The sequence below is a fragment of the Macrobrachium rosenbergii genome, chromosome 48, assembly GCF_040412425.1.
Source record: "Macrobrachium rosenbergii isolate ZJJX-2024 chromosome 48, ASM4041242v1, whole genome shotgun sequence".
Lineage (NCBI taxonomy): Eukaryota > Metazoa > Arthropoda > Malacostraca > Decapoda > Palaemonidae > Macrobrachium > Macrobrachium rosenbergii.
The window spans coordinates 54,619,427-54,636,371 of record NC_089788.1 but is presented as its reverse complement, the minus strand read 5'-3'; the positions used below and the strand labels follow the sequence as shown (position 1 = coordinate 54,636,371).

General features: G+C 43.7%; 1 protein-coding gene across 2 annotated transcripts in view; it reads left to right on the top strand.

Moving 5' to 3' along the window:
* LOC136831407 (macoilin-like) overlaps nucleotides 1-16,945 on the top strand; it is a 130,535-nt gene that overhangs the window by 22,955 nt on the left and 90,635 nt on the right. For both annotated transcript variants that reach the window (XM_067091794.1, XM_067091795.1), the window contains exons 3-4: nucleotides 9,488-9,614; nucleotides 9,788-9,923. In XM_067091794.1, coding sequence (XP_066947895.1) covers nucleotides 9,488-9,614; nucleotides 9,788-9,923 — 263 coding nt within the window. The remainder of the gene's footprint in view (nucleotides 1-9,487; nucleotides 9,615-9,787; nucleotides 9,924-16,945) is intronic.

The following is a 16,945-nucleotide window of genomic DNA, read 5'->3' as shown; positions in this document are numbered from 1 at the left end:
TTATGATAGCTTTTTATCTTGGGGACTGAGTCTCTAAGTTGTCGTCCCATCGCTAATTGTGCTGGCGATTTATCAATGCCTCTTAGGGGCATATTTCTAAATTGCAAAATGGCTCTTGCAAAACTATCTGTATGGAGGCTTCCGTCGCTTCTTGTGTTATCTTGAATAGTTCTTTTCGCTGCATGTACCGCTGCCTCATCCCCCTGTTAGATTGGGGATAATGGGCTGAGGATATTCTCATCCTAACCCCCATTTCTGTAGGAAGCTGGCCATTTAAGTGCTTACCAAATTGGTGCCATCGTTGAGAGAGATTTCTTCCAGGCCACCCCATTGCATGAAGTATCGTCGGAAGAGGGATCAACTTAGCAGAAGTAGCACCACTTTGGAAGAAGGCAATTTCCAGCCAACCAGTGAGCCTATCTGCATATGCCAGATATTGTTTTCCACATACTTGAAACATATCCCTGACTGTCTGTTGAAAAGGATATTCAGGGGGTGGGGTAGGCAATAGTGGTTCCCTTTGTTGGGATGGCGTGATGACGTCACATTTTCTTCATTGCATCCTCTTGAGTTTCAGTTGGCCCTCCATCCCAGGCCAATACACAGCCTGCCATGCCCTACAAATCATCGAATCAGAATTTTGGTGACCTGAGTGTAGGTTAGAGACAACTCGATCTCATAGTGGCAAAGGTATTGCCAGACATATGTGCCCTTCATCATATGAATACACCACCAGTTCGTCCATGCTGCCAAGTCGGTCCCGTACGTTAAAATATGGCTTTATGCTAGAGTGGACTAAATTTCTTGATACAGGCCAAGAACCTGTGGCTACCATACTCTTTAGCAGCTGATATTCAACATCGCTTTCAGCTGCTTCTTTTACAGAATTCCAGTCGAGGGTTATGATATCATCACTTAGCGACGTGATCAATGCTGCAATGCATGCACTCTAATCCTCTTCCCCCATCTCACTGTCGCTCGCATTTATTGGGCTTCTGATTACTGGGTATCTTGAAAGAGCATCAGCCACTGAGTTTTTCTTCCCAGGGATGTATTTCACTGTGAAACTGCATTGTAATGTTTTTTCCTTTAATGTATATCAGGTGCACAATAATATTCAATGGTATTCTTGTTGATTTTATAAAAAAGTTACAAAAAAGTTGCAAAAGCTTTCAAATCCTGTCCTGGGTTCATCTTCAGTCGAACTAAAAATTATTGACATAAGTAAATATGTTAGCTCCGGTTTCAAGTGTGGAACCAGTGGACGACCTCAACAATATGTTTTTCCAACGGACGAGGCGACAAGCGGGACGGTCAACTATCCAACTAGGTGATTGCTTCTCCTCTTCCTATATTCTGCGTGGCTATTCTTCTTGATTTCCTCACCCGTTGTTGTTGTTCTGCATGTAATTCATTGTTAGCGGTGACATCCTCGGAATCCCGGCTGTTATAAGGTGTCTGCGGGGTGATGTCGGCGATAACGGCAGCATCAGACGAAGGAAAGTAGGAGCCTGTCCTAACATTAAAACCTTTAATAAATGTTTTGATTACATGAAAGTTAACTAGCGGGTCCTCGTTAACGAACGACTTTGTTTCCCTTAAATGATTCTCCTATATTTATGGAGGCGCCCTCGACTAATCTTCTTATGTTGGCGTTGCTACTTTTGTGAATGATGTTGGCTCTATTCCAGTCCGGTCTATGATCGTTATTGAATGCGTGTGTAACTATTGCACTATTTTGAGAATGTAATGAGAAAGCCCGTCTATGTTCCACTAAACGTGTTTCTAACCCTCTACCGCTTTCTCGAAATATTTACCTTTGCAGTCTTGACATGGTATTTCGTATACTCCTGGTACTATGGGGTTATTATGATTGTTGTTGTTTTTATTAGATTATTTCTTATCGTGTGGGTATATTTGAAAACAATTTTAGTATTATCCTGGCTATTATTTACATATTTACTTATGTTATATATGTTAGGGTTAAAAGGTAAGGTTAAAAATCTATTAGGTTTTTCTTCTAATGTTATTATCTTTAGGGCAATAATAAGTCTTCCGAGCACGTGAGATAGCCTTTTCAATGAAGTGGGAGGGTACCTAAGGCTTCTGAAAGTTGCCGTAATGTGATGTATTTAAGTCATTAATATATTCTGGATCACAAATCTTGAAGGCTCAGAATGCGAAGTTCATTATTACATTACTTTTGATATTATTATTATGAAAAGAATAAAAATGTATATAACTTTCAGAGTTGGTTGTCTTCCTATATACTGTGAATTTAAACTTTTGTCTACTCGAATCTCTAAAGATTAATACGTCTAAGAAAGGCAACTTGGAGTCAGTTTCTATTTCCACGGTAAATTTTATTGATGGTAGTATGTCATTTGCTATTTCTACTAATTTAGTTAGATTTCTTTCTGTCTCTCTGATGATTGCAAAAATGTCATCGACATATCTGACCCACAAGAGAGGCGTGGTTTCCCTATCACATCTGTTGAGAATATCTCTCTCTCCGAACTCCATACAAATATTGGCTAAAACTGGGGATAGAGGGGAGCCCATAGCAACCCTTTCTTTTTGCGCAAATCCTTGATTATTGAATTGAAACACCGTGGAAGATAAGCATAGTCTTATTAATGCAAAGAATTGGTCAGTAGGTAGGGGGAATTCTGTATTACCCTGTTCGTATTCTTCCTGGAGCTTAGGGATTACATAATCACCCCGCAGACATCTTATAACAGCTGGGATTCCGAGGAATATAGGAAGAGGAGAAGCAATCACCTAGTTGGATAGTTGACCGTCCCGCTTGTCGCCTCGTCCGTTGGAAAAACACATCGTTGAGGTCGTTCACTGATTCCACACTTGAAACTGGAGCTAACATATTTACTTATTATGTCAATAATTTTTAGTTCGACTGAAGATGAACCCAGGACAGGGTTCGAAAGCTTTTGCAACTTTTTTGTAACTTTTTTATAAAATCAACGAGAATACCATTGAATATTATTGTGGACCTGATATACAGCATATCCCGTTCTTGATCTAGAGAAGAACGACCTAATTTTCCTTTAATCTAGGCAAACGAGGATTTGCAATGTCTTTCAACTCTCTATCACCAAACACATTGACCAGCCGACTGTGGTCAGTAACAAGGACAATATTGGGACGTCCCAGTAAGAATAATCTACCTAATTGCCTTCTGCCGAGGTTAAATGCTCCCACAGAGGCCAAGCTTCCATCCCCCTTTGCAACAAAATTGGACTTATCCTCTTCACAACTGCAATGTTGTTGTAACACTAGAAATCCCAGTCCATCATGCAACCAATCAGTGATTACCGCAGCTCTCCTAGATTTATTATGAGGCTAATCCATCCCCAATCAAATTGCATAAAATTTCTGTAGTCTTTTCGAATGTATCCTGTATTATTTCATCCCAGTATACCTTTTGACTAGTAGACTTTTTTAGAAGGTTTCGACAGGGTTCCATTAATTGAGAAGTGGCTACAAATGGTGCTAATTAGTTTACAAGGCCAAACCAAGACCGTATGTCAGTGTTGGTTGGTTTAGTTGGCATTGGGAAACTCTTGATTGCAGACACCTTTTCCTCACTTGGCTTGAAATTGTCCTAACTTAATTCATAGCCTACAAAGTCTACCTCATGTTGGCAGAATTGAAATTTATCAGGATTGAGGGTAACCCAGTTTTCTTCACATACCTGTAGAAAATTTATTGTGTGAAAAAATGCTCCTTCCACAGTATCATCATGTAGGAGAAGATCATCGACACATTTAAATTTTCTCAGAATGTCCACTATCACATCATCAAAGCACTTTTGAATATGCATCCAATGTAGAGACATGTCCCATTGGGGTCCTACAATACTGGTACCTACCCCATAGGGATATGAGGGTGGTCAAATGCCGACTCTCCTCATCTAAATCCACTTGATGGAAACCAGAATAGGCATCTATTACAGTTTTGTATGAACACACAGGTATGCTGGATGCCATGTCGAATCGGGCAAAGGTGTGATGAGTCTCTCTTTTACAATATAGTATTTGTTTAGTTTTTGGTAATCCACTGTTCTTCTTGGGTTTCCATTCCTTTTAGCTACTACTGCCATTCGTGCACACCAATCAGTTGCAGTTCTTGTAGTAATGGACGGATTATTCCCAGTTTTACATCGACGTCCAGCTGTTTTTTCACCTCTTGCTCCCAATGTTTTGGAGTTGGAAGTGGTGTATGGCATGCGCGTGGGACTGCATCAGGGAGAAGGTGGATATGGTGTGGCTTTCCCTTCATTACCGGTAACGGATTCCATTTAATATTAAATACTGTACCAGAGAAACACTCCAAAAAGTTAAGCATACCTTAGTTTTACCAGACCACTGAGCTGATTAACAGCTCTCCCAGGGGTGTCCCGAAGGATTAGACTTATTTTACATGGCTAAGAACCAATTGGTTACTTAGCAACGGGACCTACAGCTTATTGTGGAATCCGAACCACATTATAGCAAGATATGAATTTCTATCACCAGAAATAAATTCCTCTAACTCTTCATCAGCAGGCCGGGAAATCGAACTCTGGCCTAGCGAGTGCCAGTCCACAGCTCTACTGACTCACCCAACGAAGAAAAACACTCCAAAATCCATCTTTTGAGCTTAGGTACATTGGTCTCCTGAAGGGAGAAGGCAACTCTGTGACGTCATGGATGTTGCTCCCGCCATTGGTGACGTCATTGGCACCCACACTACTGGGCTGTTCCCTACCAATTTTATTTACTGAAATTCCATCTACCTTAACACGTTGGGAAAAATTTGCTTCCACTAATCCTAAACACTTACATACATCTATAGATAAGTATAGCCTAGTGACACCGCACACTACCAACACCCCTATATTTAAAGCAGTATTTCTACCCAAAGTTATTGTACATCGTACACTACCCAGTACTCTCATAGGTTCTTTGGTGGCATGATTAACCTTGGCGTTTGAACGACACAACTGTTTTATGTTCAGTCCTAATTGATGCAAAACTTTTTCCGACATAATACAAACCTCAGCCCCATTATCGACGGTAGCATCAATAAATGCTTCATACATTGGTACATCACGTCTCATATTATGTTCAACTTTTACGCGCACATGTGGTAACTTTCCCTCCACTGCTGTTACCTGTTGGACCACACAGTGCTGCACTAACGTGCTTGACGTCATCGACATGGTGTCGTCGTCATGGTCAATTTCAATGCATGCTGCCTTGTTATTCCCACGTTTTCTGAAATATCTAACTAAATGACCCTTCACGCCACAGTTGTGGCAATACACTTCACTTGCAAAGCAGCTAGATTTATTTTTCTCATGAATACGCCCACAGTTATCACATCTTTTACCTGACATGAGTAACTTATTATCCTTTTGTCGATGAAGGTTCCATTTTACTGCCGCAACATCACTATGTTCTGTTTCATCACTATTATTGGGCAGCAATTCTTTACCCACCCTGGCATTAGTGAATCTCTGGTTAATTTTGCTGGCCCCACTATCCCTTTCAGCTGCCTCATATATTTCACACTTCTGGAGTATTTTGGTGACACTGCTATATTTTTCATAGTCTTGGAGTATTTCTTGTTTAAATCCACAACTTTTTAAACCACTGGCTAACCTGTGAGTCAGCATATAGTCACTTATGTCATTTTGGCACCGAGGACAGTGGAAAGCACAGTCTAAAGCCAATTCCTGACACTGATGTATATATGTCTTAGCAGGTATTGGCCCTTGTTGTGCACTAAAAAATGTATCCCATAGAATTGCATGGTTCACAGACTTTTGGGTTACTTCTTGGATGGCATCTAATGCCTGATGTCAAAAAAAGGGCTTTCCATTTGTCGGACACGTAACAGGCGTCCAATGCCCTTTGTAATTGATCATCACAGTTCAAACGATTGCTTAGCACAGCATCTTCAGTAAAAACTCTGCCAATTTGGAACCAATCTGTCATGGACCTACTCCACTTCCTAAATGCTCCTTGTGACGTTTCGTAGGAACATTTGTTGGGCATAATTGCTCTCATACCTGAGGGGGCACCACTGCTCTGTCACTGCTGCAAGAAAAGATTTGCCATAGCATCCAGAAGGTCCTCATTCCCACCATTGGTGAGGTCATGTGCAGCCCGGCGAAGGGCCCCTCTTCTTGGTGTTGTGTAATATCTTGCACTTGGCATTTTAAAGGCATCCCAGGTTCTTATATCACTGTGCCATGTTAGCAGCTTATACTTAAACACGAGCAATATGGAATAGTTGTATATTCACATAATCCAATATAACATCACGGGCAGCAATGCACCTAACAATGTTGGTGCCACGTTCACTCAAGCGAGACTGCCCAGCAGACTCAATATCTCCCGCTTTAAACACATTTTGGCAGGAATATAAGTAATGCTTCTTTTATATGCGACGTATGGAAACATCCTACACAAGCCTTTTCGTCGTCCGAAAAAAATCACTCAGGAAAACGGAGACTGTTTTTTGCAGCAGCCCACAGGCTGCTAGCATCCAGTTTTGAGGAGCCCCTTCTAGTAATCAGCTCCTGACGATGAACACCCAGTGTCCACTCACGAGCTATTGTTTTCCTCTGTTTAGAGGGTTGTGGCTGGCCTGCGGATGACTGTGCCGTGCTGCAGGTTTTTACAGCTCTTATGGACCCTTTCAAGTTTTTTATATGCTCTCCTGATATTTTCCACTACATACAGGTCCGCATAGTCTTCGTTCTGTAGGAGTTGTTGTTGAGTCTATGGGATATCCACGTGTCCACATGGCTATCAAGAGCATGCAGAGCCGGCAGCTGGTCCGCACGGATGTCTGTGAGGCTGCACGATGTTTTACAAGATCGTTCGGTTGTCTGCTGGATAGATGAACCAGAAGGCCCATTTTCTGAGACAGGGTTTCTCAGTTCAGGGACCCGTGCTTTGACTCTGTGGCACTATAGGTCTTTATGTGAGTCCTCGCTCCTCTTCATTTGACGCCTTTTTTTCTGGATTTGACATCAGTCTTCACTTAGAACGACTGTCCCGACTGAAATATTTTGATTTCAACTGGGTCAGGGAAACACAGTTGGACACCATCGTCTTTTTCCCATAGCCCCAGATTTAAGTTGGGCCTCCAGTGTTGACCGAATGCATAAGGAGAACATTTTGCTTTCTTTTAAAGTGAAAGCCAAGGATGTCAGAGCAGCCTCTTCCTCCTTAGCTTTCAGGCTCATTTGTCACTTACTTCCATTCCACGTAGTCCTACTGGAAGTATAATCATCCTCCGCATCTCTCTTTCGTATCAAGTGATACCGGTCTTCTAGCTCGCCTGACACCCAGTTCGTTGGGCGACAGCTACAGTCTGGCGTCAGCTACTGGCACCAGCTATAGAGCCACAAGCTTTTAACTTGTCTGGCTCCCAGTTCGCCTGGCATCCTGATCGTTTTGGCACTGGTTACAGCCTGGTGCCACCTCTTGCTCCCAGCGCCGCCAGCCCCAAGCTCCTAGCTCAGCTGGCGCCCAGCACTTCTGGCGCCAGCTACAGCCTGACACCAGATCGTTCTCCGAGTGTCCAAAGTGCTCTCCAGCTTAGTGGGAGAATAGGGAGGTCTCTGCCCATTTGGAGTTTTCAGAGGACCATCCTCTATTATGTATAGTGATATGGCAAGACCCGTTTCATCCACTGACTAGAACGTATTGCCCTCGTGGACTTTTAACTTGAGACGCACTCAGAATTAGGTGAGCAGTTTGCCTCTTTTAAGTGGAGCTAAGGATGTCAGAGTAGCCTCTACCTCTTTAGCTTGCATGCATTTTATGCCCAGTACAGCCACCACTCTCAGTGCATAGGTTGTGGTTTTATCTCAGTGTAGGTGACAATGTTGTCTGATTGTTTTTACTGTGGTGCTTTACCCAGGGCAAGGGCAGGTACTTATCATGCTTTGCTAGGCATCAGAGTACTTCCTTCGCTGCAAAGTTCTCACTAAGTAGGAGGCAACCCGTGACTATACCGCCATGCCACTATGAGTTGAGATGAGCACTAATCAGAAGCAGTATCCACCTGCAGTAGGTCTCTTAACTGATAGGCAACGACAAGCATGGTTTTTCAGTGTTAACAGTTTTCCTATTTCAAATCCACTACTTATCTTAATGTTTTGGAGTAGAATATGTCCATGTGTCCCATCCCACCTCCTATCAATCGCTGATGGACATAAGATATGAACAGATATCTGCTAAAGTTGTCCCTAATATTCCCACAAATGAGCAGAACTAGTCACCTACTCAGACGTTTGAAGTGTTACTCGTGAATTTTGAATTCAAGCTGCCATGCAAGTGGAACTAATAGCTACTGTATGTAATTACTTGGCAAATATATACTGTATAAAAGTTTATTTTATTATAAAAAAATGTCATTTTGCTTTCAATTAAGTTTTATTTAGAGGAGTTGAAATTCCCTTCGTATCTGGGAGCAGGAGATTCTGCTACCACCGCTCTTGCTTCTCCAGCATTTCCCTTTGATTAGCTTGAGGTTTCCGATTGAGCTCAGATACTGAAGAAGTGTAGGTAGTGTAGTCAGTTTTTCAGAGACTGATTAGGTCTGTGCTAGCTATTTCCCGATATGCTTAGATGGCTTCTTGAGAGCTCTCTTTTGGCAGCAGACAGCAGACTATTTCTCTTTTTGGGTCTGCCAGTCCTCTTCCATATCATTATGCTGACATGCAGGAGGTTTATGTGCGCGCATCAGGGATCAAGCTTATGAGCCATCAGTCCCCTCTCTCTCTCTCTCTCTCTCTCTCTCTCTCTCTCTCTCTCTCTCTCTCTCTCTCTCTCTCTCTCTCTCTCTCTCATGAAGAAGTAATTATCATGAAGAAGTAATTAACAGCCTCTCTCTCTCTCTCTCTCTCTCTCTCTCTCTCTCTCTCTCTCTCTCTCTCTCTCTCTCTCTCTCTCTCATGAAGAAGTTATTAGCTTAGCCTCTCTCTCTCTCTCTCTCTCTCTCTCTCTCTCTCTCTCTCTCTCTCTCTCTCTCTCTCTCTCTCTCTCTCTCATGAAGAAGTAATTAGCTTAGCCCCAGGCTTAAAAAAATAATCAACAAAAGTCAAGAAGGTAGAAGTATGTATCCCTTAAACAGAAACCAAATATACCATAATTACAAGCATTTCATTAAATTTGCTAATACATGTAAACTTGAAAAAGTCATATGACTTGACAAAATTTGAATAGGTAAAATAGTAGGGCAAAATCTCAAAGTTGGAAATATGTCAGTTTGTAATTTGATTTGCTTCAGTTGGTTCTCCCTCTTAAGTAAACAATATCCTTAGTTTTAGTACATGTAAGCTATATTCTTTTGGGTATTTGTGCATGATGATAGGCTGTTTGATATATCAGTTTGAGGTTTCATGCAATTATTTAACTGTCAAAAAATGTTAGACCATTTATTTATGCTGTTATACGAATATTTACAGGCATTTTCCGTACTTTTTGTGTGTATGGCACTAACGTCGGACATGATCTGCCTCCTCTTCATCCCAGTAAATTGGCTTTTCTTTGCCGCTTCCACCTACGTCTGGGTGCAATTTGTATGGCACACAGGTAACTTTGTGCTACTTTAGTTTTTGCAATTTGTTTCATACCCACACTATATATTTTTTTTATTGTTTACGAATTTTAAAATAGAGTACAGTAATCTTGTATTGCAGCCTGTAATGAATATGTGATTAAAGGTGTTCATAGTGTTTAATTCTGTGATTTATATTGTTTTACAGAACGGGGTGTATGTATGCCCACCGTGATATTGTGGGCACTCTTTATCTACATAGAGGCACTTGTTCGCCTCAACATCAGAGAAACAAAAACTGTACCCTTCCACTTAGACTTGTGCAGACCTTTTGCTGCACACTGGTAAGTATTTATAATTTATTATTATAGGAGTTAGCCCCAGGAAGATTATGATAGCTTCCCAGAAAATTTGAGGAAAATCTTCATTATTTTTTGTTTATCCAGTGAAGCTTTAACTTAGTAGGTTTAGTAGATAAGATTACAATAAGGTAAAATCTTTAAGGCCAGTATGTAAAAGTTATGAATTTTTCTCATCTTAACGTATTCGCTTATGACCTTTATAAACAATTAGTCAGTGGGAAGTGACAGTTATTTGAGCAGTAGGCATAAAAATGTGTGTATCTGTTTTTGTTCAGAGATACAAAGCTCCAACAATTTTTAAGATAGACTGCTCAGTTTTTTTTTATTTTGCAGATGAATGATTTTTCTTTCCATGACAAAAAAATCCCCCCAAAATAACTTCATGCTGGTGGAATAATGAGTAGAAATTATGAGATTCTAGAAAGTTCCCCCCCCCCATGCCAAAAAAACTACTTCCAATAGAATCTTCACTTTTTATCCACACCACATGCAGATAAATAACCTAGTTGTTGCCAGGCATAAAGTTGCAATTATAGCAGGGAAACATGAAAAAATGAATGACAAAGTAGCATCACATTTTCCATAAGAAAAGTATAATCACCACCCACATGTTAAAAACCCTTTTTGCCTTTTTTTTTATTCAAAGGCATGTACTGCCAACAGTTTTCAAGGTAGACTGCTCAGTTTTGTTTCATTTGGCAGCTAAATGATTGCTCTATACAATGGCATAAAAAAGTCTCCAAAATAAGTTTTTTTACGAATAGAACTTACCTGGCAGTTATATATATATAGCTTAATCCCTGTCGAACCGGCAGATTTTTCAAAACTCGCGGCAACCGCCGAATGGTAGGTGTCCGATAGGTGGTTAACAACCCTTATCGGGTGGTAGCTGGAATCATTCCGTTTTCAGTTCTTCAGATCATCTCTGCCGGTTGGACCGACAACATTGTTGTTGGTTCTCCGTCGGGTTTTTCGCTCGCTTCCCTAGGTCGCTGTGTTGGACCTTTTATTGGTGACGTATTTTGACCTTTGGATTGGCAATCGCTTTTGTGGCTTGTTTGGATTTATTCTTTTGACTGTTCTTGGATAAGATGTCTGATCCTAAGTTTTTTCGAGTATGTGTGAATGAAGAATGTAAGGTTAGGTTACCAGAAAGCCGGTGGACCCTCACACTGTTTGTTTAGGGTGCAGGGGTTTGAGTGTGCCTTGGATAAAAGATGTAAAGAATGCGAGGATTTGGATGAAAAGAAATGGATGGAAATGAAACGCTATGCGTAAATTAGAGATGGATATTCTGGAGGGCTTCTAAATCTAAATCTAGGTCTGTGAGTGATGTTAGCCTAGACATTTCTTTTAACCCTTCTATTCCTAAATCACCCTTAGAAGTAGATCCTTCTCCCGAGGTGGTAACCCCGCTCCTTCTACAGGAACTGTATCTGCTGTTATGGACCCTCAGTTCGCCAGGATGGCGGCTGAGATGAAAGAATTAAAGGATCAACTTGAAGCCTTGAAGAAAGGTAAGAGTGCAAGTGAAGTTTGTGATAATGTTTGTGCTAGTGCAGTGGAGGTGGCGACTGATCGACCCTGTCATGCCCCTAGATCTAGACCTCTACCAAGCTCCCAGGACCTAGGGAGAAGGTATGTCGACGCGATCGTAAGGGGGTGAGAGGGACGTATTCTCGGTCAGCCGTCGCCTCAAGCAGTCCTGTTGCTTTTTCCCAGGCTGCTTATGACCGCCACAGGAAAGGCGTGTCGGAAGAGCTTGCGTCTTCTCCTAGCCCCTATCCTAGACGTAGATGGCAGTTTGAGGATTGAGACCGACCAAAAAGAAGATGGTTGCAGCAAGAGGATCAACCCCGGACTCGCTCTCCCCTTTCGGGTGCGTGGAGCTCCCCTGAATCTTTTGCTTCCGACGACGACCAAACGCCTCTCCAGCAAAAAGGTCAAGACCTTTTTCGAATGCTCTCCTCTCGCTGTTCGGAGGAGGGAGAGTTCTCTTCTTTCTGCTTCCGGAGAATTCTCGAGGAATCCTTCTCCTGCTCCCAGCTTGTCTCGACAACCTTCTCCCTCGGATCCTCAGGATGCAGCTGCTGCTGGCTAAATCATTTATGACCGTCATGCAAGGCCAATTGGCTTCATTTCGTTCAGGCCTTTAGTCGTCCTCCCCGCAGTCGGTCAGGCGTAAGGACTCCAAGTTACCAGTGAAAGATCTAGAAGGGAGTCCCCTGCTGAAGTTTCTCCTAGGGATAAGAGAGAACTGGATCCCTCTCCCGTTCGAGTCAACAAGGGCGCTCTTCTGGCCTGGAACATAAGAATCTTTTCGTTTCTCCCAAGCAAAAACCTCAGGGTTCTTCTCCTGAGGCTCGACTCTTCTCCTCTCCACGCCTTAAACGACAGGAATTTTCTTCCTCTCGCCGGGAACACACTTCCTTTGTTCAGCAAGATTACGACCTCGGTTCTCCAGGGAGGAAAGAACGCAGCGGACTTCCTCGACGCCAGGACGCATTCGCCTCTCGACGCCAGGACGCATCCAACTCTCGGCGCCAGGACGTATCCAATGCTCGACGCCAGGACGCTTCCAGCTCGCGATACCAGGACGCATCCAGCTCTCGACATCGGGATTCTTCTAGGGCTGTTTGTCAGGACGCAACCAGCTCGCCGCCAGGGGCGTAACCAACTCGCCGCCAGGACGCTTTGGCGATCGTTCGTCCTCCCGGTACACTACAGCGGGAAGAGAAGGAGACAGAGTTGGAAGGAATGCATGATTTGGAAGACGTTTCAGAGGACGAAGATAAACCTTCTAATGCGGCTGATGACTATAAGGTTCTTTCTCGCTCTCTTTTGGAGCTGTATGGTGAGGAGTTTAAGCCTGCTGCTCCTCGTTCTCCTCAGTCCCAGTTTAACAGGAAGAAATTGAGGAAGCAGTCAGCCTTTATTAAAATGAAGCTTTCCGTTTCTGCTAAGAAGGCTCTGACCAGGATTGATAACTGGCTTAAGGAGCGTGAGGCAAGCAGTTAAGTCCTCCTTCTCTTTTCCTCCAACTAGGCTTGCTTCAAGGCGGGCATGTGGTATGACACTGGAGAAGCTCTGGGCCTGGGAGTACCTGCCTCCTCCCAGGGGACTTCTCTGGTTTAGTAGACTCTTCCAGAAGACATGCCCTTAACTCAGCTAAGGTGATGTGGTCTATGACGGAACTAGACCATCTCATTAAAGGAATTTTTAGGTCTTTTGAAGTGTTCAGTTTTTTAGACTGGTCTGTTGGAATCCTATCCAAGAAGATGGAAACCATGCAGGCTACGGGAATTGAAGACCTTTCCAGTATTATGGCCTGTATGGATAAGGCTCTGAGGGATGGAGCAAATGAGATGACTTCTCTTTTCACTGCAGGGATTTTGAAGAAGAGGGCTTTGTTATGTTCCTTCACGTCAAAATCTACTACAGTCGCACAGAAGGCGGAGCTCCTTTACGCCCCCCTCTCGGAGCATTTGTTTCCGGAGTCCTTGGTCAGGGATATTTCTCTGACTCTGGCACATAAAGCTACACAAGATTTACTTTCTCGCTCGGCTAGGAGGTTTCCTTCGGTAATTCCTCCAGCTGCCAAAAAGGAGGAAAAGAGAGTTCAACAGCCCTTTCGGGGCAGAGTTCCTTCTAGATCTGATTTCAGAGGAAAAAGACAAGAAACAGGGGGTAGAACTAGCAGAAGGACGTTTAGAACACGCTCTAGAAATTGAAACACAAGTCCTCCAGACAACAGTAGGAGCAAGACTGTCTCTATTTTGGCAGGCTTGGGAAGCAAGAGGGGCGGACAACTGGTCTCTCTCAGTCATCAAGGAAGGATACAAGATCCCCTTCTCGAGGAAACCGCCACTTTCAACAAAGCCACTAGCCCTAGTGGCTCAATACTGAAACGCATTGAAACATAAGGGCACTCCTGAATCTAGTAGACCAGATGTTGGAGAAAGGAGCGATAGAACCAGTTTTGGAACTAGGATCCCCAGGGTTCTACAATCGTCTGTTTTTAGTGCCCAAGAGTTCGGGGGGATGGAGACCGGTCCTGGATGTCAGCGCATTGAACGGTTTTGTGGAGAAGACCAAGTTTACCATGGAGACGACTCAGTCTGTGCTGGCAGCAGTCCGTCCAGGGGACTGGATGGTATCCCTGGACCTGCAGGACGCTTACTTTCATATTCCCATCCACCCGACTTCAAGGAAGTTTTTGAGGTTTGTGATCCAGGACAAATGCTTCCAGTTCAAAGCTCTTTGTTTCGGCCTCAGCACAGCTCCTCAAGTGTTCACCAGAGTAATGTCAAATGTGGCAGGATGGCTTCATCAAGAAGGGATAAGAGTATCCCTGTACCTAGACGACTGGCTGATAAGGTCCCAGTCGAAGAACAGGTGTCTGGAGGACTTACACAAGACGTTTATGATTGCTCAGGATCTGGGTCTCATTATCAACAAAGAGAAGTCTCAGATCGAACCGAGTCAGACGATTCTTTATTTGGGGATAGTTCTGGACTCAGCTCGTTTTGGCTTCTCCCTCACAAGAAAGACAAATCAAGTGCCTCGAGAAGGTTCAGTATTTCCTGGGAGGCAGAAGTGCTCGGCGAGGGGTGGATGAGTTTGTTGGGCACCTCTCCTCCTCGAGAAATTTGTCTCTCTGGGAAGGTTGCACCTCAGGCCTCTTCAACACTTCCTTTCAAGAATCTGGGACAGGAAGAATCAGGAGGACTCATTTTCCTTCGACATTCCAGCAGAGATCAAGAAACATCTGAGTTGGTGGCTGAACCCGTCGATCTTAGGGGAAGGAATCTCCTACGCAGAAAGAACCCAGACCTAGTGTTGTTCTCAGATGCTTGAGTCGGGATGGGGAGCAACACTGGGGAACAAGGAAGTTTCAGGCTCTTGGGAAGAGGGACAAATCGGATGGCACATCAACAGGAAAGAGTTGATGGCCATCTGGTTAGGTTTAAAAGCCTTCAAAGAATATGTCGCGGGAAAGTAGTAGAAGTGAATTCCGACAACACCACGGCTCTTGCGTATATCAGCAAACAAGGAGGGACTCGTTCTTTACCTCTTTCTGAAACAGCAAGAGAGCTCCTTCTGTGGACAAAAGACCACAGGGTGGAGCTTTTGACAGATTCGTGCAGGGGCAGAAGAATGTAAGAGCAGACATGCTCAGCAGAAGAGGGCAAGTTCTGCCCACGGAATGGACTCTCAATCTTCAAGTTTGCCAGAAACTGTGGAGTTTATGGGGGAGGCCTTCAATAGACCTCTTCGCCTCCAGCCAGAACAAGAGGATCCCGAACTACTGCTCTCTAGTCCCGGACAGAGAAGCAATAGCAGTAGACGCCTTCTTGATGGACTGGACGGGATGGACACTTATGCGTTCCCTCCGTTCAAAATAATCAATCTAGTAGTCAAGAAATTCGCCCTCCTAGATTCAGGAAGAATGACCCTGGTAGCCCCCTTTTGGCCAGCAAGAGAGTGGTTCACAGAGGTAGTGGAGATGTTAGTGGACTTTCCGAGAAGTCTTCCCCCCAAGTCCAAGGCTTCTCAGACAGCCCCACTTCGAGAGGTATCATCAAAACCCCTCGCTCTTCAACTGACTGCATTCAGACTATCGAGAAGCTTGTCAGAGCGAGGATTTTCAGCTCAAGCTGCAAGAGCTATCGCCAGAGCGAGGAGGGTCTCTTCACAGAGAGTTTACCAATCAAAGTGGGAAACCTTTAGATCTTGGTGTAAGCAGCATAAGGTTTCCTCAACCACTACCTCTGTGAGCCAAATAGCTGATTTTCTCTTGTCCCTCAGGCAAGATTCTAAGCTGGCCGTATCCACCATAAAAGGATACAGAAGCTTGTTGTCTACCGTCTTTAGGCACAGAGGCATTGATTTGTCTCAAGATAGAGACTTGAGAGACCTTTTAAAGTCTTTCGAAACAACGAAGCAGACTTTGAGACCCCCGTCCTGGAATTTGGATGTGGTTTTGAAGTTCTTGTGCAGCAGGAAGTTTGAACCCATCTCTCAAGCAACCCTGAGAGACGTAACAAAGAAAACTCTTTTCCTTCTCGCTCTTGCTACAGCGAAAAGGGTTAGCGAGATTCATGCTATTCAGAAACAAGTAGGCTTCAATCGTAATGGAGCAATATGCGCATTAAGGCTTGACTTCCTTGCTAAGAATGAGAACCCTTCCAAACCCTGGCCGGGAACGTTTGAGGTTCCTAACCTCACTGATTTAGTGGGCCAAGAGGAGGAGAGACTACTCTGTCCAGTTAGAGCCCTCAAGGCTTATATTTCCAGGACAAAGGACGTAAGAGATTCTTCCAGTTCCTTGTGGTGTTCAGTGAAGGATCTCAAAAGCCCCTCTCGAAGAATGCGTTATCATTCTTTTGAGGGAGACAATAAGAGAAGCTCACCTTTTATGTGAAGAGGAGAACTTTGGTTTGTTGAAGGTGAAGGCTCACGAAATAAGAGCCATTGCAACTTCTCTGGCTTATAGAAAGAATATGTCAGTTAAACAAATTATGGAGGCCACTTTTTGGAGAAGTGACTCTGTTTTCGCTTCTCATTACCTCAGAGAGGTAAGAGTGGATTATGAGAAATGTTATGCCTTGGGCCCATATGTAGCTACAGCTTCGGTATTGGGTAAAGGAGTGACTGCCTCCCCTCAACCTTAACTTTTGTTTGGGATACCTGTAATTGGGTTGGTGTTTTTATGGTTGTCTGAGGAAGCTTCCTTGTGGGAAAAAGCAACCCCAGTCTAACTAGATAGGTGTATATCTAGTCTGCAAGGTTAGGTGGTTAGATTGAGTAAGGTTACAGGTAATAGAAGGGGAATAGGAAGTACAGAAGTCTAGTCACGTTGTTGGTCTCACCCCGTTTGACAGACTCGATTGAGTTGTTTCAGTATAACAGGTCTTCACCTGACTGGCGCTCCTAAGGGAAAGCGGCTCAAGAGGCAGGAACCTTTGAAGTCAGCTACCTTAGCAGGTAAGGGAATCAAGGTG